Genomic DNA, 19,564 nt, shown 5'->3' on the forward strand with positions numbered 1-19,564 from the left:
AATACAATGAATTGTTAAAATGTGTGTGGTAGGTGGCAGGTAATAGGCATTCTGAAAAGCTTCCCAAGTGATTCTTACATATTAAGGCCTGAGAATCACTGCAAATCACTGCTTTATAAGATTAGCTCTTGCAAGGGTTCTGCAAGGTCAAAACTATTTTCATAATTATACTAAGACGTTATTTGCTTTTTTTCACTTTCTCATGAATGTACAGTAGCATTTACTATAGGCTACATGATGTGTGATCCTACAACAGACATACAGAAGCAGATGAGATTCCATCTGTCTTCTTTAAATCAGACAGTAAAGGTATTTAGAAAAAAATGAAATACAATGCCACGTTTCTCACTAAATCTTTTTAAATTTTGGAAAATAGACATTTTTCATAAATATGTTCTTTATATTAACACGTTTATTATTTTTAATGAATATTTTATAACTTTTTTATTTTAAATATAATATTAGTATTTATAACCCACATAAACAAAAGGTCTTGAGACCAAAAAGTTTGAGAACTGCTCTTTCCAGCAGACATCCAGCACCCTATGAACATTACTGCTGTTAGGCATGGCTGCTTAGTTCCTTGGCACATTCAATGTATATTTCACTTTAAATATGATTCAATAGATCGTCTGCAAAAAGCTTCTTAAACTTATTGTCAGGCAAGGGGATTTAATCTGACAGGGAAATACTGAAGTGTAACCAGTTTTAGTTAAAAATCTAGCATGTTTTCCTTAGTGACATCATAATGTAATAAATCCTTTAATATATAAATGGGCTGTGTGATGTATGAAATAGAAAACCATACTTTACATGACGCATTTAAAAAATGTTAATTAGTAACGTGACAACACTAGCATTAGATTCTACGTGAGTGGTGGCAAACAAATGGCCCGCTCCAAATGTTAACTAAGAACAAACCCCTAATTTTTTTTTTTTTTTTTTTTTTGGCGGTATGCGGGCCTCTCACTGTTGTGGCCTCTCCCATTGCGGAGCACAGGCTCCGGACATGCAAGTTCAGCGGCCATGGCTCACGGGCCCAGCCGCTCCGCGGCATGTGGGATCTTCCCAGACCGGGGCACGAACCTGTGTCCCCTGCATCGGCAGGTGGACTCTCAACCACTGCGCCACCAGGGATGCCCCCAAACCCCTAATTTCTGAAAGAAAATAAAGTAGGGGATAAACTGCGGTTCCTAGAGAAAAAAGAATTCTTTTAAATTTATACGTTTCGAAAATGTTGAAATGTATGTCAGCAGATTGATACTGACATTATACTAAGCCACACAATTTTATTCTTAAATGAAAATACATCCCAGATATTGTTGCCAAGTTAATATTTGAGTGTATCTTGCCATTAGACAATGCAAATTGGGAACACTTCTGAGGGTGAGGCATAGCTGTGGTGAAAGCAGTTCCTTCCAGCCTTTTTTTTTTTTTTTTTTTTTGCGGGACGCGGACCTCTCACCGCTGCGGCCCCTGCCGTTGCGGAGCACAGGCTCCGGACACGCAGGCCCAGTGGCCATGGCTCACGGGCCCAGCCGCTCCGCGGCACGTGGGATCCTCCCAGACCGGGGCACGAACCCATGTCCCCTGCATTGGCAGGCGGACTCTCAACCACTGTGCCACCAGGGAAGCCCCCTTCCAGCCTTTTGATTGTATCTCAGATATAAAAAAATTGCATTGATGTTTTTAACCTGCCATGTATAATTTTTTAATGTATTGCTATTTTAAAAAATCTGAGACAGCTAACATTTAAACAAATCACTGCTGTTTGGGAATGATGTTTGAATGAAAGATGCTATGAACATATTTGCTAATTTATACCGTATTAAGATTTTAAATGATATAGTTATTTAATATATCTTACGTTAAGTAACTGGTATTTGAAAATAAGTCTATTTTTCCTTCTGAGTAGCCTTCTGGGAAAAGTTCATTGAATATAGTTTCCAGTCATAGTTTATTTTCCTAACTTGTACTTATTTTAAAATCTTCTCATCAGGAGGGAGTTAAATAGTGCAAAGCTCAGCAAATCTGACTTCCCCCCCATTTTGGTGTGCATGTCCACTTATGACCATAATTTTTCTGGAAACCTTCCACTTAGTGTATCAAAAATCAATGTTATAAAAGTTCTTTAAAAGGTTCAGCAGTTTTTTTTAGTCTCTGAATGATTACAGCATTCTGTAAATTGGCTTCTTCCAGTGTGAGTGTTTCATCTAGTAATTTGAGGAAAGGAAGAGCTGTTGCCAGGGAAAAGGAAGGACTTCTTTGTGATCCTTGGTATTTTTCGATGAAGTCTTTGATGTGGCTTACCCTGTAAAATAGCACAAACTATTAATATAATTTTATGAAAACCTGAATTAGTTAATTTAAGGTAATAACTTGTGATGATACCTGGCTATGTTAATCCAGAATAATCAAATTATGTTGATGTAACTACTCACTTGGGCTATCTTTTAAAGGTTCACCCCTGATAATAGTCAGGAATTACTATTCCTTATCTTAGATGTGACAAGGGTATTAGAGTTACATTTTGAGTCTCTATTTTTTAGAAACACATTCTGAAATATCTACATATGAAACTATATGAAGTCTGGGATTTGCTTAACATAGTTCAGTGGGAACTGAGTGATGATGGATCATTATATCATATCTTTGCTTTTGCATATGCCTGAAAGTTTCTATAACAGAAATATCTACATATCTTGCTCTGAATAGATCAGAAATGGTCCAACCAGTAATCCTACACAGACACAGGCTGTATCTCTTCAATACCACATCAGGCTGTGCTTCAAATCTAGTTAAGATAATTCTTAACCCAGTGCACGTAGATTTTCAGTTAGTATAATAAACACTATAATGTAATATAATCACTGCAACCGTTTTTTTTTTAATAACAGTGATTTTTAAAAAAATATTTATTTATTTTTGGCTGCATTTGATCTTCGTTGCTGCACGCGGGCTTTCTTTAGTTGCGGCAAGTGGGGGCTACTCTTCGTTGCAGTGCACGTGCTTCTCATTGTGGTGGCTTGTCTTTGTTACAGAGCACAGGCTCTAGGTGTGTGGGCTTCAGCAGTTGTGGCACATGGGCTCAGTAGTTGTGGCTCGCAGGCTCTAGAGTGCAGGCTCAGTAGTTGTGGTGCACGGGCTTCGTTGCTCCGCAGTATGTGGGATCTTCCCAGACCAGGGCTCGAACCCGTGTCTCCTGCATTGGCAGGCGGATTCTTAACCACTGCGCCACCAGGGAAGTCCTCCCAATCACTGCTATCTTGAAGGTAGCTCAAAGTTATGTTCATGTAAGTATATGCGTGTGTATTTAGAAAGGGAAAGTACGTATACAGTTCATCGAAATTAAGATGCCACTGGGAGTTCCCTGGTGGCCTAGTGGTTAGGATGCTGGGCTTTCACTGCCATGGCCTAGGTTCAATCCCTGGTCAGGGAACTGAGATCCTGCAAGCCAGGTGGCACGGCCAAAAAAACACCCCTGAGATGCCACTGATTCTAAGACTTGTCATTTTATATACTACTAAAATTTTAAAAAATCCAGATTATGACAAAATAGTTTCTTAAACACTTAGAATTTTTATACTTGTTGAAAGAGCACTTTTAACTAATTTTCACACAAACATTCATCAAATCACTTACTTCCATAATAAGATTAGAATAAAATGGTTAAGTCATTCCTAACAGTTGAATGTTATTCTGACTCAGATCCTTCAAATCACTTCTGATTCAGTTCATTGATGTACATGTTTTTCCATATAATACTCCCTTCTGTATCATCGGGTGTGTTGATGATACAGGAGTACTTTGAAAAGTGCTCCACTACTGTCTCTGGGATGATCTTTCATTGAGCTGACACTTGTTCTGCATGCTTTGAGGCAGATGCCAAGGCAAAGACAATTGTGTCATTACTGCCATATGGCCAACAAGAAATTATAAGGATGTATCCCCATTTCAGAGATGCTAAAATGTGAAAAACTGTGCAAACAAGAATTAATGAAATATGACATCACCAAAGACAGAATTTTCCCATTCAATCAAATTCACCAATTGCTACTCTGTTAATCTGTGCAGGTTACCAACAAAATCAAGAAAATGGTCACTTGTATTTATTGGGTACCAAAAATTGGATAATGAAAGGCTAAAGCTTATGGCAAAGAATATAAATACAAAAAATCCCAATAAAGATTAAAGGAACTGTGCAGTAAAAATTAAAAATGTGCACTGTGATCTCTGCAATACTACTACAAGAATAAAGAAATGCCAATCTAAAAAGCTATGAGAGGATAAAAAATAATACTCATTAAGCTCAAAAAGAGGCAAGAAAGGAGGAATGAAGAATAAAAAGCCATGAGGTAAAGAGAAAAAAAAGATCAAGATGGTAGCCTTAAACCTAACTAGTTCAGGATATTATAAAACATTATAAAAACTGGACTAAACATTCCAATTAAAAAACAAAGCTTGGTTAATTATCACTTAATAAATACCATTGGCCAGTCAAAGGTTTTTAAATGCTTCAAGTCATTCAGGGAAATAAATGGTAGGTGACTATTTGTTATTGAAAATGCCAGAAGTATTTTTCTAGACAAAGAAGTTGGGATTAAAATAGTTTATTTCCCTAAAAAGAAACAAACCTGAGTTGTAGAGAACAAACTTATGGTTACCAAGGGGGGAAGGGTAGGGGGAGACGAACTGGGAGAGTGGGATTGACATATATACACTACTATGTATAAAATAGATAATAATGAGAACCTACTGGCATACAGGCCAGATATGAGAGGGAGTTGTGGTGGCCCAGATCAGGGAATCCGAGTCCAGGCTGGGTGAAGAGGGCATATGCACAGGAAAGCGGCCCATCTTCCTGGTGTCAGAGTGTGACCAGCACGAGGAGTGCGCCCATGTAGAGGGAGGCGGGTGGGGACGGTTGCAGTATGAGCAGGGTTAGGAGTGTGTCCACACAGAAGAGGTGCTCAGTGCAGAGTGTCAGAAGCCAAGTTGGGTTAGGAATATAGGAGAGGTGGTACACAGCAGGCTGTCTCAACCAGAATAAAAAGAGCATTCATACAGAGGAGGGGCCAACTGCAGTGTGTCAGAACCAGAAAGAGGTGGCAAGTGACCACGCATAGGGGAGGATAGGCAGCACTGACTGCCAGAGCCCAGGAGGGCAAACAGGTCATTGGCATGATGTGATATGTCAAGAGACCCAGCAGGAAGAGGGAGGCTTCCAGGCTGGGGAGGAGGCAGCAGTAGAAGAAGGAGACTGGCTACATGTAGGAGAACTGATCAGTAAATAAATATACTGGGGGCTTTCCTGGTGGCACAGAGGTTAAGACTCTGTGCTCCCAATGAAGGGGGCCCAGGTTCAATTCCTGGTCAGGGAACTAGATCACACATGCATACCACAACTAAGAGTTCACATGCCACAACTAAGGAGCTCTCAAGCCGCAACTAAGGAGCCCGCCTGACGCAACTAAGATCCAGCGCCACCAATAAATAAATAAGTATTTTTTAAAAATAAATAAATATATTGAGAGTAACTGGAGCCAAGTTTCTCACTGAAGAAAGTTAAACTGCAGAAAGTGAAGAAGTTAATTACATATATGGAAAGGGGAAAACTAGAATAAACCCTGTGGTGGTGGATTGAAATTAGAGCTATCTATGTGAACTCATGGTTTTCGCTATGCAAAGATATAGAAATACATTTGTAAATGTGTGTGTTAGTGTGTGTATATATATGCATATGTGTATGTATGTATAGACACCTGTAGCTCTTTCCACTCAGAGGGCCTGGGAATGCTGGCAATAAGTATACCTAGTAACCAGATCCTCAATACCCTTGGCCACTAAAAAGAACCAGGGCTTCTTAGAAAACGTACAGAACGAACCTGAAAAAAAATTTTGTGCCAATAAACAAGAAAATGCTCAAAGAATGATGGGAAGATGTAAAAAGTTTAAAGGAGGTCCCAGGGACTTGGAAACCTATATACAATATGTTCCTACTTTAATTAAAATGAAAAATCATTTTAAGACGAGATAAAAGACTGGAAAAATCCATCAAACTAGTAGTAGTGATTATCTCTGGGTAATGGAATTTAACTTGATTTCAATTTCTTTCAGTACTTTCCTGTATTATCATTCCTTTTCTACAATTAACAGAAAAATACACACATAATGCTAACGATCAACTTAAAAACATATTAAAAATAATTCTTTTAAAATTATGTATCTAGATAAACAGGAAAACTAATGAAATGATAATCCATAAAACAGACTGAAAATACTATATTAATGTCCAAGAATGTCCATTGTCATGAAACATTATGTTTAGAGAACTATTTATTAAGATCCTTAGTTCTTAAAAATAGCTGTTGACTGGCCTGAAAAGAAGAAATACAATTAAAACTTAGGGAACAAATCAGACAAATAATGAAATGGAAGACTCACCTATGAGAAATGTTAAATTTCTGGACAATCCTTTCCCCATTGGCTAACCAGATCTGTATATTAGTGATGGGTTCCAGACTGTTTAGTGGGACAGTAGACAACTTATTTTTATTCTCAACTTCAACAGTCTTCGCTTTAGAAACAATTTTTGGTGTAGCACTAAGAAAATCCAGACAACAAGTCAGATGAATGTTTTTCATTAAGCAGAACTTTATCATTAAACAATTACTATAAAAACTTTACAGTAAGTATAGCTTTTAGGAAGATTTTAGCTAGTCACAGCTGTTCCCTAACACATAAAGATATTAATATCAGTTATATCCATTATACATGATGATCATAGGAATCTAATAAAATTATGCACACCTAAGTTGTAAGCTTGTAGACTGTTACGTAAGTATACTTGAAGAGTATACTTATGTATTTGAATCATGCCTTACAGAACAATTTTATAGTGCTGACAGATCTATGGACTTTACCTTTACCTACTCCCCAGGTTAAAATTTCTAAAAGAAATTATAAGTTCTCTGTAGAGAACAGTCCTTGGGTTATAAAGGAAATGAAAGGAAACAAAGTATTCCCTCATCACTCTGAAAGTCACATTGGGATATTTTTACATGTGTGGATGAATATGCATTTATATAACTTACCAATCTTGATAATTAATATATGAGAATTCATAAAAATGAAAGCAATCCTATAGTTAACCTCTTTGCATATTCTGCCACAGGCATAATTAGATAAGATGAATACTGCAAAGTTTGAAAATATTGGGCTGGTCAAAAAGTTCGTTCGGGTTTTTTGGAAGAGCTTATGAAAAACCTGAACAAACTTCTTGGCCAACCCAATAATTAAAGGCTCTGATACCGATACTAACTTTATCAGGCATTATTTCACTTTTATTACCTCAAAATTCAGATACTGATCAGAGAACACAATCCTGAAGGCATTGGTAACTATAATACAGAACCCTGTATCTGAAAGCTAGCCTATGTACTCTGTGACATTAATGGCAAAGCTCAACTGGTGGGTGCAAGGGAGAAAAAATGATTTATCCACCCAATTTTGCCCAATGTCCTCATTAAGCCAGGCACTTTTGATCGGACAAAACCAAAACAGCCACCATGACTTTTTAGTATAGTGCCAGCATATGTTAATTTACACTAAGGTGAATATGACTTAGAAGTTCTCATAAAAGTTAACATGAAAAATCTCATTTCCAATGGGAGAAATGATAACTCTATGTATGTGGTCTACATAGTAAAATAATGACAAGCTGAATATTAGTCAAACCTCTGCTTATGGAAATTACAGATCATGAGCCTACTCACCTTCCCAGTCTGTGACCCTGTCCTGAGAAGGGCTGGAACACAGGCTTCGTTGACATACATACTTCATTTTTCTTATCTTCAACTTTAACATCGACCTCCTCTTTATCAAAAACTCCCTGTAATTCTAAAGGTAATTCTCTTGGAAAGTAAAGAAAGAAAGTGATAAAGCCCCTAATATGTTTTTTCTTTCTCTGAAAAACATACTGTGCATGTAAAAAGAATAGAAAAATATACAGAAATAAGAGGCATATATATTCTATACAATAAAAACTAAATGTATTTAAAATAATAGAGAAAAATCAAGCTCTTATTTCATTCTTTAAAATGAAAATATAGCTACATGCTGGTTCTAGAAAAACGAGACATAAAAAAATGTAAACACATGTAGACTTAAGAAAGAAAATGACAGCCCCCTCCCCCAAAAGTGACAGTCCTTATAATTCCACTCTCACTCTAATAAAAAGCTTTGCAGTGTATCTCCTAAATTTTCTCTATATATAGTAAAATTCCACATAATAATTATATTTTTTCCAAAGATGGTATCATTCTATGTACACTATTCTGTATTTTGCAAACTGCTTAAAAAAAAAAAAGCAATATACCACAGAAATCTTCTCATGTTAGTATATGGATATATGTCATTCATTTTTACCACATGCACACTGTTATTCTGTTATAAAGTAGATCAAATGGTACAAACATATAAAATACTCTTTTCATCTTTTTCTTACCGATTGGTAAGAAATATGTATATATTCCATTTACAGGATATACGAGAAACAAGTATTCCCAGTTTGGCATTTGATTTTACATAATCAAATTTATCTTTCTTATATTGCTTCTGGGATTCATGCCAACTATAGCTATATGCAACAACATGGATGAATGTCCCAAAGAAATAAGTTGAGTAGACACAAAAAATAAACACATTGCATTTACATAGAGTTCAAAAAAACAGATAAAATGAAAAAATTATAAAGAAAAGCAAAAAACCATAAAGAAAAGCAAAGAACAACTTACTACTGAAGTTAGGATAGCATTACTTCTGTGATATTACTACAAATAATGTGTAATTTAATCTTATGAGGACGAAATCAGATAAATCTGAATTGAGAGACATTCTACATAATTTGGGCCCATAATCTTCAAGTGTCAAGGTCATTAAAAACAGACAAAAACAAAAACTGAGAAACTGTTCCCTCCTGAAAGAGACTAAAGAGACATGACATTTACAAGCAATGTGTAATTCTGAATTGGATGCTTTTGCTATAAAGGATAATATTAAGATAAAAAGTGAAACTTGAATACATTCTGAGGAATAACTGGTAATAATATTATACATCAATAGATGGTTGTATTGTGGTTACATAGGAAAATATATTTCCTTTTTAATAAAAATACAAACTAAAGTATTCAGGATGATGAGGCATCACTTTAGCAACTTACTCTCAAATGCTTCTAGAAAAGTTCTTTGTACCACACTTGCAACTTCTGTATTAGTTTGAAAAAGATTCCAAATTAATTATATTACATAATATAGAGCCATTTAAAATCTGTATATACGTTGTACATATACATACATACAGACCTATATATGTGTATGTATATATTAAAAATTGGTCAGATGTAGAATACTATCAACACTTCTGAAATAAAAACTGACCAAAATAAGTACAGGGAAGTCCTGGCAGGTGGATTCTTAACCACTGCATGACGAGGGAAGTCCCAAGATAGTCAAAGAAAAAAAATATATATATATATAAAATATTATATTGGGACTTCCCTGGTGGCACAGTGGTTAGGAATCTGCCTGCCAATGCAGAAGACACGGGTTCGAGCACTGGTCTGGGAAGGTCCCACATGCCGCGGCGCAACTAAGCCTGTGCACCACAACTACTGAGCCTGTGCTCTAGAGCTCGTGTGCCACAACTACTGAGCCCGCGTGCCACAACTACTGAGCCTGAGCTCTAGAACCCGCGAGCCACAACTACTGAAGCCCGCACGCCTAGAGCTTGTGCTCCGAAACAAGAGAAGCCACCACAATGAGAAGCCCACGCACCACAACAAAGAGTAGCCCCCAGTCACCGCAACTAGAGAAAGCTGCACACAGCAAGGAAGACCCAACACAGTTTAAAAAAAAAGACACGTAGGGCTTCCCTAGTGGCGCAGTGGTTGAGAGTCTGCCTGCCGATTCAGGGGACACGGGTTCGTGTCCCGGTCCGGGAATATCCCACAGATATTCCCCTAGCAGAGCAGCTAGGCCCGTGAGCCATGGCTGCTGAGCCTGCGCGTCCGGAGCCTGTGCTCCGCAACGGGAGAGGCCACAACAGTGAGAGGCCCGTGTACCGCAAAAAAAAAAAGTGAATTAATTTAAGTCAGATTTTGGTTGGTCAGAATTCAAACTCCTGACCCTTCAAAATTACAGCTGTGGTTCTTTTAAGAAAACTCACCTTATGAAAAAATCTGAATTTATAAAAGAAAAAGTGTCTTTGAATGCATAGGAACATTGAACAACATTAAAAGGAATCTTCTAAATGAAATATATCTAAAATACCCTTCTTGGACTTCCCTGGTGGTGCAGTGCTTAAGAATCCGCCTGCCAATGCAGGGAACACGGGTTCGAGCCCTGGTCCGGGAAGACCCCACATGCTGTGGAGCAACTAAGCCCTTGCGCCACGACTACTCAGCCTGCGCTCTAGAGGCCTCGAGCCACAGCTACTGAGCTCACGTGCCACAACTATTGAAGCCCACGCGCCTAGAGCCTGTGCTCCGCAACAAGAGAAGCTACCACAATGAGAAGCCCACGCACCGCAACGAAGAGTAGCCCCCACTCTCCACAACTAGAGAAAGCCCGTGGGCAGCAATGAAGACCCAACACAGCCAAAAATAAATAAATTAATTTAAATTAATAAATAAAATATCCCTCTATTTACAAAGATTGCTTACCCTTTTTTGATGGAGTTCAGAAACTGCTGACTTGCACCATCAGAATAACTTCTGAAATCATCATTGACTGTGAATCCATTTTTCCATAATTTTATACTTACATCTGCCTGCAAAGCAGTAAGAAACAAAATGCATCATGTTAATAAATGAAATGTACTAATAAACTAAAAGTCCCTTGAAACTTTCTTCTATCAGTGTATATTTTATAGATCAATCTTTTCTTTAAAATAGAGATATAACTGACATATAACATTGTATTAGTCTTAGGTATACAACATAATGGTTTGATATATATATCTATTGCAAAATGATTACAGAATAAGTGTAGTTAACATCCATCACCACACACAGCTACAAATTTTTTAAATATACCATTCTTAACAGCAAGCTTCAAATGTAAAATATCAAAAATTATAATGTACACATAAAATATGGTTAACAATGAATAATATTTTTAAATAATTCGTTAATAATTTTCTTTAAGAGAGGTCATTTGCAAAAATATTCTGTGCCCTGTCTTAGAGGACACTAAAGCTTTCTGGCCAGAACAGACTTCTCAACAGTTAGAGAAGGACTTTGAAATGACTTGAACATTAGACTTTGAACATTAAGAATAATAAAGGGGGAAAAAAAAACTATGAGTAATTAATGGCTATTCCTTCAAATATAAACTATCAGTGTTACTGTTATCAATATTTAATCTCTCAACATCTTGTTGATCATCTCCTAAGAACATTATTTATTCACTCATTCAATCAAAGAAGTCACTGTAGAAATATAGAAAGGTTCAGAAATACAGTAGAATGCAGGGATGCTTCAGGCTGAACACAGAAGGACTGAAAAATCCATTTAAGAAAATAGACTATTAGAGGCCTTCCCTTGTCTCTAGCATTTATTCATTCAGCATATGTTTATTGAGCAATATGTAACAGACACTCCATTAAGATGTTAGGGAAAATAATCACAATAACGATAGCATATATTATTAGCCTGCCTGCCTATCTATCTGTCTATGTACTTACCTGAGACAGCACTTGTGTGTACACTTACATGTACCAAACACTGTTTAAAGTACTTTCCCTACATATATTTATTTAATCCTCCTAAAATCTACAGAAGATGGGTATTATTATTGTTACCCTTTTTATAGATGGGAAATTAGAAACACAGATCAATTAAATTGCCCAATATTACATAGTCAGTAAGGGTGGAGCTGGGGTTGGAATCCATACTCTTAACCACTATACTATATTACCTCTTTTTTTACCTATAACCAAACTGCCAAGACTCTGCTCTCATGGTACTCACAGAAAAGAATGAGAACTAAAAAAATTGTACAAATGAACTTACTTACAAAACAGAAATAGAGTCACAGATGTAGGAAACAAACTTATGGTTACCGAGGGGGAAAGTGGCAGGGAGGGATAAATTGGGAGATTGGGAGTAACACATATATAAAACAGACAACTAATAAGGACCTACAGTATAGCACAGGGAATTCTACTCAATACTCTGTAACAACCTATACAGGAAAAGAATCTAAAAAAGAGTGGATATATGTATATGTGTAACTGATTCACTTCGCTGTACAGCAGAAACTAATACAACATTGTAAACCAACTATAATCCAATAAAAATTAATTTAAAAAAAAGAAAAGAAGAGAATGAGAACAGAACAAATAGGAAAAGAGCACATAAAGATACTGAGGAGGGGAATTCCCTAGCAGTCCAGTGGTTAGGACCGGTACTTTCACTGCTGAGGACCCGGGGTTCAATCCCTGGGGGAACTATCCCACAAGCTGCATGCGCCAAAAAAAAAAAAAGACACTGAGGAAAACAGAAGAAACTTAAACACAAAAATCCAAAAATGATAATTAATACACTTATATAAGAGAGGATGTTTGAAAGGGAGTAGGAGGGAATATTCAGTGAGCAAAAGAGCTCTTAGAAACTTAAAATGGAAATTAAAGGATTGAATATAAGGTTGAAGAAATATTACAATTAAAATAGAACAAAACAACAAAGAGGTGGAAAACAGGAGAAATAATAAGAGACTCAGTCCAAGAGATCCATTATTGGTGTCCAGGTCCGGAAGATCCCACATGCTGCGGAGCGGGTGGGCCCATGAGCCGTGGCTGCTGGGCCTGCGTGTCCGGAGCCTGCGCTCCACAATGGGAGAGGCCACAACAGTGAGAGGCCCGCGTATCGCAAAAAAAAAAAATAATAATAAAAATAAATAAATAAAAGGCAAATTAGAGTAAAGGGATCTCTTTAATGTCTGACTTCGAAAAGCCAGCTAGATTCTCATAATTGCTGCTGCCTTCAGTCTGCTGTGATATGACATTTTGATTGAAGTACATTAAAAAAAAAAAAAAAAATCAAGCCTCAAACAGATATGTAGTTGCAAAAAGCATTTTAATAGCTTTTCCAAGATACTACATCAAAATGTAGTAAGCAGTAGTATCTCAAAAGTTAGTTGAGGGCTTCCCTGGTGGCACAGTGGTTGAGAGACCACCTGCTGATGCAGGGGACACGGGTTTGTGCCCCGGTCTGGGAAGATCCCACATACCGCGGAGCGGCTAGGCCCGTAAGCCATGGCCGCTGGGCCTGTGCGTCTGGAGCCTGTGCTCCGCAACGGGAGAGCCCACAACAGTGAGAGGCCCACGTATTGCAAAAAAAAAAAAAAAAAAGTTAGTTGAAAATATCACATGGTAACACATATGTAGAATCTAAAAAACTGATACAAGTGAATATATTTACAAAATAGAAACAGACTCATAGATATAGAAAACAAACTTATGGCTACTGAAGGGGAAAGGTGGGGTGAGGGATAAATTAGGAGTTTGGGATTAACAGATAAACATTACTACATATAAAATAGATAAACAACAAGGGCCTCCTGCATAGCACAGGGAACGTATATTCACTAACTCGTAATAACCTATAATGAAAAAGAATATATATTACACATATTTTATATTATATATATCATATATATATTTTATATACATTATATATATTATATATATATTATATATGTATAAAAAGACTGAATCACTTTACTGTACATCTGAAACTAACACAACTTTTTTCTTTTTTTGGCCACGCTGCATGGCTTGTGGGATCTTAGCTCCCCAGTGAGGGACTGAACCTGTGCCCTCAGCAGGGAAAGTTCAGAGTCCTAACTACTGGACAGCCAGGGAATTTCCTAACACAACATTTTAAATCAACTGTACTTCAATTTAAAAAAAAAAAGTTGAGGGACTTCCCTGGTGGCACAGTGGTTAAGAATCCGCCTACCAATGCAGGGGACACAGGTTCGATCCCTGGTCTGGGAAGATCCCACATGCCGCGGAGTAACTAAGCCCGTGTGCCACAACTACAGAGCCTGCACTCTAGAGCCTGCAAGCTGCAGCTACTGAGCCCATGTGCCACAACTACTGAAGACTGCGTGCCTAGAGCCTGTGCTCCGCAACAAGAGAAGCTATCGCAATGAGAAGTATGCACACTGCAACGAAGAGTAGCCCCCGCTCGCCGTAACTAGAGAAAGCCCACGTGCAACAACGAAGACCCAACGCAACCAAAAATAAATAAATAAATAAAAAATAAATGTATTCAAAAAAAAAAAAGTTAGTTGAGAATCTGAACATGGAATCTGAAACTTAAAGGTACATTTATTAATATGACAATAATCATATCAGACATATCTTTTAAGTTTTGGGAAGCTGTCAAGTGCATGATGGCAGATTATCAAAATTCTTACTTTCACGTAAAAAAGTTGATAAAATCATATCTTATCATTTGCAACAAATACTGTAAGTTGTTTCCCTTGAAGTGTCAGACTTACTTCATACATTTTGAGAAAATGTCTGCAGAATATCCAAGACTGAATAACTAGTTGTCTGTAAATCACTTTCATGTAAAAACAGTACACCATGAAAAAGCAGTGTTCAGCTTGTATCTCAAGCAATGGTACTTTTCCTTAAGATACTTCTGTATTTTGTAGAAATGTTTTACATACACTTCATATTTTATCACACAGAATATTTGTAAGATGTGTATTAAAGAGTTGGGATTTAATGAAATGTGTAAATTTTACTGCTTCATCAAGGAAATTTTTAATTGAAACGAGTGTTTTTTCCCCCTGCAAGTTCAAGGAAAGAATACAGTGTACAGAGTAGTGTCACTACCTCAATTCCTCCTAAGGTGCCAGTTTTGCCTACCATTGCTTTTGCAGTATCAGTGCAAACTCAACACAGTGAAAAAAATAGTATCTTACTATTATTATGAAAACAGTTTTGACCTCTAAAGGGCCATATTTTGAGAAGCACTGGGAAAGAAAAAATTTATGGACACTTACCTGTTTCTTTTGTTCAGTGGGAGACAAACATTTGGCACCAACCTTCTGAGCTTCCTCAAAAAGGCTGTCAACAAAATATTCACAATTTGTTTGTTGATTATCACTAAGAGGTTGGTGGTCAGATCCTGTTTCACAAACCCTATACACACACACAAAAAAGAAAAATAAGCACTATTAACCACTAATTCTCTAAAAATTTACACAAATTGTTCTAGTTAAAGGATCTAGAGCTGACATGCTACCTCCACGCCTGCAGGTGAGACTCTCTTCTGAATTAACATAGTAGATATGTGGCCTCGGGAAGTCATTAACACTTGTGGTCCAGAGCAGGGTTTTCTCAACTTCAGTCCATTGATATTTGGGGAGGGTTAATTCTTTGTTGGGCAGGCTGTCCCGTACACCGTAGGAAGTTTAGCAGCACCTGTGGCCATTAACCACTAGACGCCAGTAGCATGGACATCCCCCAACCCCCCAGTGTTATAATAATAAAAAACATCTATAGACAATGCCAGATGGCCTCTGGGGGTGGGATGGGCAAAACTGCACCAGGTTGAAAACCACTGGTCCAGAGTAAAAAAACAACGTGTTCTTTGTAAGCCTCTCAAAATGGTTTTAAAGGGGGTTACTATGTACTTTTTGGTAACACAAAGCACTCTTGAAACTAAAGGTGGTAAGGTGTGAGGAACAGTCATAATCATAGTTTTGCTCCTTTGCACACTTCAGAATGAAATTTCCCACTTAAGACTTTCATCTGTAGTGGTTTAACACTCTACTGGGTTTTTTTTTTTCCTTTCTTTCTTTTTAAATTGAGGTACAACTGACATACAACATTATTTTAGTTTCAGATATACAACATAATAATTCAATGCTTGTATGTACTGAAAAATAATCACCACAATGTCTAGTTAATTGTTAACATCCATCACCATGCATAGTTACAGAATTTTTTCCTTGTGATGAGAACTTTCAAGATTTACTCTCTTGGCAACTTTCAGATATGCAGTACAGTGTTATTAACTAAAGTCTCCATGATGTACATTATATCCCATGACTTATTTATTCTATAACTGGAAGTTTGTACCTTTTGACCACCTTCCTCCATTTTGCCCACCCCATCTACTGTTTTTGTATGTGTGTTTATATTTTGTCATATAAGAAATATTACCTAAGAGTTTGTTTGATAAAAGGATGGTTTCTGGTTGATCTTTTCTAAAGTCACATAGAAAATTCATAAATGTACTGAGAGATAATTTCTCAGATTTCTCAGATAATAATCAACACTTTTATAGTGCTTACACTGTGCCAGGATCTGCAAGGCAGATATTTTTATCCACATTTTATAGATAAGGAAAATGAGTCACAAAGAGGTTAAGTTACATGTTAGAGATTACACAGCTAGTAAGTGGCAGAAACAGAATTCAAACTCTGTTAATCTGTCTTCCAAGTCTATGCTCCTAGCCATGATACATTATAAAGCCTCTCTTAATAGCTAATATTTATTAAGCATTTATTAATACATGTTAGGAATTTTTCTAAGCGCTTTCAATGTGTTTACTCTTTCAATCTTCACAGTGACCTAAAAGGCACGTATTGGTTTGTTTGGTTTTTTTTTAACATCTTTATTGGAGTATAATTGCTTTACAATGGTGTGTTAGTTTCTGCTTTATAACAAAGTGAATCAGTTATACATATACATATGTTCCCATATCTCTTCCCTCTTGCATCTCCCTCCCTCCCACCCTCCCTAGCACATATGGTTTTTATCCTCATTTACTAGGTAAAGAAAAAGCTTAAGCAATTTGCCAAAGATCACAAAGCTATTGGTAGGCAGAGCTGGAAACTGAACTCAGGCTTCTAATGCCCCTACTCTTTTTCAATTTATTTATTATTTATTTTTGGCTGCATTGGGTCTTCGTTGCTGAGCACGGGCTTTCTCTAGTTGCGGCGAGTGGGGGCTACTCTCCGTTGTGGTGCACAGGCTTCTCATTGCGGTGGCTTCTCTTGCTGCAGAGCATGGGCTCTAGGCTCGCGGGCTTCAGTGGCTGCGGCATGCGGGCTCGGTAGCTGTGGCTCGCGGGCTCTAGAGCACAGACTCAGTAGTTGTGGTGCACGGGCTTAGTTGCTCCTCGGCATGTGGGATCTTCCTGGACCAGGACTCGAACCTGTGTCCCCTGCATTGGCAGGCAGATTCTTAACCACTGTGCCACCAGGGAATCCCCTATTATTATTTTAAAATGTTATTTATTTTATTTTTGGCTGCATTGGGTCTTCGTTGCTGAGCACGGGCTTTCTCTAGTTGCGGCGAGTGGGGGCTACTCTTTGCTGTGCTGCACAGGCTTCTCACTGTGGTGGCTTCTCTTGTTGCGGAGCACAAGCTCTAGGCGTGTGGGCTTCAGTAGCTGTGGCGCTTGGGCTCAGTAGCTGTGGCTCATAGGCTCTAGAGCGCAGGCTCAGTAGTTGTGGCGCACAGGCTTAGCTGCTCTGTGGCACGTGGGATCTTCCCGGACCAGGGATCAAACCCCTGTCCCCTTGCATTGGCAGGTGGATTCTTAACCACTGTGCCACCAGGGAAGTCCCTGAATTGTATACTTTAAATGGATGAGTTATATGGTATGTGAATTACGTCTCCACAAAACTCTTAGAAGTCCTAAGTTAATCTTACTCTTTAAAATCAGTCATTCAGGGCTTCCCTGGTGGCTCAGTGGTTAAGAATCTGCCTGCCAATGCAGAAGACACGGGTTTGAGCCCTGGTCTGGGAAGATCCCGTATGCTGTGGAGCAACTAAGCCCGGGCGCCACAAATACTGAGCCTGCACTCTAGAGCCTGTGAGCCACGACTACTGAAGCCCACACATGTAGAGCCCGTGCTCTGCAACAAGAGAAGCTACCACAATGAGAAGCCTGCGCACCGCAACAACGAGTAGCCCCCGCTCACTGCAACTAGAGAAAGTCCACGCGCAGCAATGAAGACGCAACACAGCCAAAAATTAATAAACAAAAAACTTTTAAAAAATTAGTCATTCAACTGGGGCTTCTGTGGTGGCCCAGTGGTTAAAACTCCGTGCTTCCACTGCAGCGGGTACGGGTTGGATCCCTGGTTGGGAAAGTTCTGCAAGCCACAAGGTGCGGCAAAAATAAATAAGTAAGTAAGCAAGCCATTCAACTTATTTCTCTGTAGAAAAGAGTTAACATAGCAGGCTTAACTGTTGCTATCCTTTTTACTTTTCTCATGACAGTATGGAATTTTAATATGTGCCTAGTCCCCAGTATAAACCCTAGGCTCATCTCCAATGAACTTCCCTGGTAGACAACATCTCACACGTGCTATATAACTTATTACTGGAGGAATTAAGTGTGTGTCCTGGTGGCTCCACTGGGCAAGGACTCTTAGAAGCTTATGCCTGGTTTCCCCTGGACTTCACCCTCTTGCAAAGTATCTTTTCGTTGCAATAAAGCTTAGTCATTAGTATGACTATTGGCTGAATCCTGTGAATCCTCTAAGCAAATCATCACATCTGGAGGCAGTCTTAGGGGCTCCTGACATAACCTCACAATTATATAGTTAGTATCAGATATTTATATAAAACAGTAAGTACTCTAGTGAAAAAATAATAAATAATATTTGTTCGGTATAGAAAGTGTTCACAAAGTATTTGTAAATACTTACCTGTCTCCTTAAATGGACCATGAATGAAAGATATTTACCTTTTCAAGTATTTAAAACAAAGAACATAATACAAAAATAAATATTCCACTTCAGAGAAGTGAGAATAAAGAATTTTGTATTAATAAGGACAGAGTTTGCATCTACCATTTATTGGGTGCCTGCTATATGCTAATACGATGCTCAGTGCTTTAAATTGGCTATCTCATTCTTATAAAAACCAGGTACCTATGTACACCTCCTCCTTTTTATTTCTTTTCTTTTTTTTTTTTTTTTTTTTGCGGTACACAAGCTTCTCACCGTTGTGGCCTCTCCTGCCACGGAGCACAGGCTCCGGATGCGCAGGTTCAGCGGCCATGGCTCACGGGCCCAGCCACTCCGCAGCATGTGGGATCTTCCCAGACCGGGGCACGAACCCGTGTCCCCTGCAACGGCAGGCAGACTCTCAACCACTGGGCCACCAGGGAAGCCCAACCTCCTTTTTAGATGAGATATTGAAGCTCAAAGAATCTACCTAGGTTGCTCAAATGCCAGAGAAGTAGTGTTAAGACAGAGATGGGATTCAAACCTAGGTTTATCTGATTCCAAAGCCCTTATATTTCCACTATGACTTCAAGATAGTATAACACAAGAGGCTAATGAAGTAATAAATAGTTACTTTAATTTTCCTCTTAAATAACAGAAAGAATATGTGGGCACAGAGAAATTTAACACTTAAAAAAATTAATCACAATAAGATTTATAACTTGACTAAAATCCATTTAATGCAGCTCTGGAAAAAAAACTTTAAAGTACATTACTATTAGGTATTTAACAGACA

The 19,564-nt window shown here is 38.0% G+C and overlaps 1 protein-coding gene across 1 annotated transcript in view; it reads right to left on the reverse strand.

The window, feature by feature from the left end:
- Positions 1–1,635: 1,635 nt before the first annotated feature.
- The window catches only part of UBXN2A (UBX domain protein 2A), a 36,497-nt gene continuing 18,568 nt past the window's right edge, over positions 1,636–19,564 (reverse strand). The window contains exons 3-7 of the mRNA XM_065891619.1: positions 15,082–15,220; positions 10,722–10,828; positions 7,776–7,913; positions 6,445–6,603; positions 1,636–2,311 (exon numbers count right to left, since the gene is read on the reverse strand). Coding sequence (XP_065747691.1) covers positions 2,119–2,311; positions 6,445–6,603; positions 7,776–7,913; positions 10,722–10,828; positions 15,082–15,220 — 736 coding nt within the window. The 3' untranslated portion in view covers positions 1,636–2,118. The remainder of the gene's footprint in view (positions 2,312–6,444; positions 6,604–7,775; positions 7,914–10,721; positions 10,829–15,081; positions 15,221–19,564) is intronic.

This window comes from Phocoena phocoena, chromosome 14, assembly GCF_963924675.1.
Source record: "Phocoena phocoena chromosome 14, mPhoPho1.1, whole genome shotgun sequence".
NCBI classification, from domain to species: Eukaryota; Metazoa; Chordata; class Mammalia; order Artiodactyla; family Phocoenidae; genus Phocoena; species Phocoena phocoena.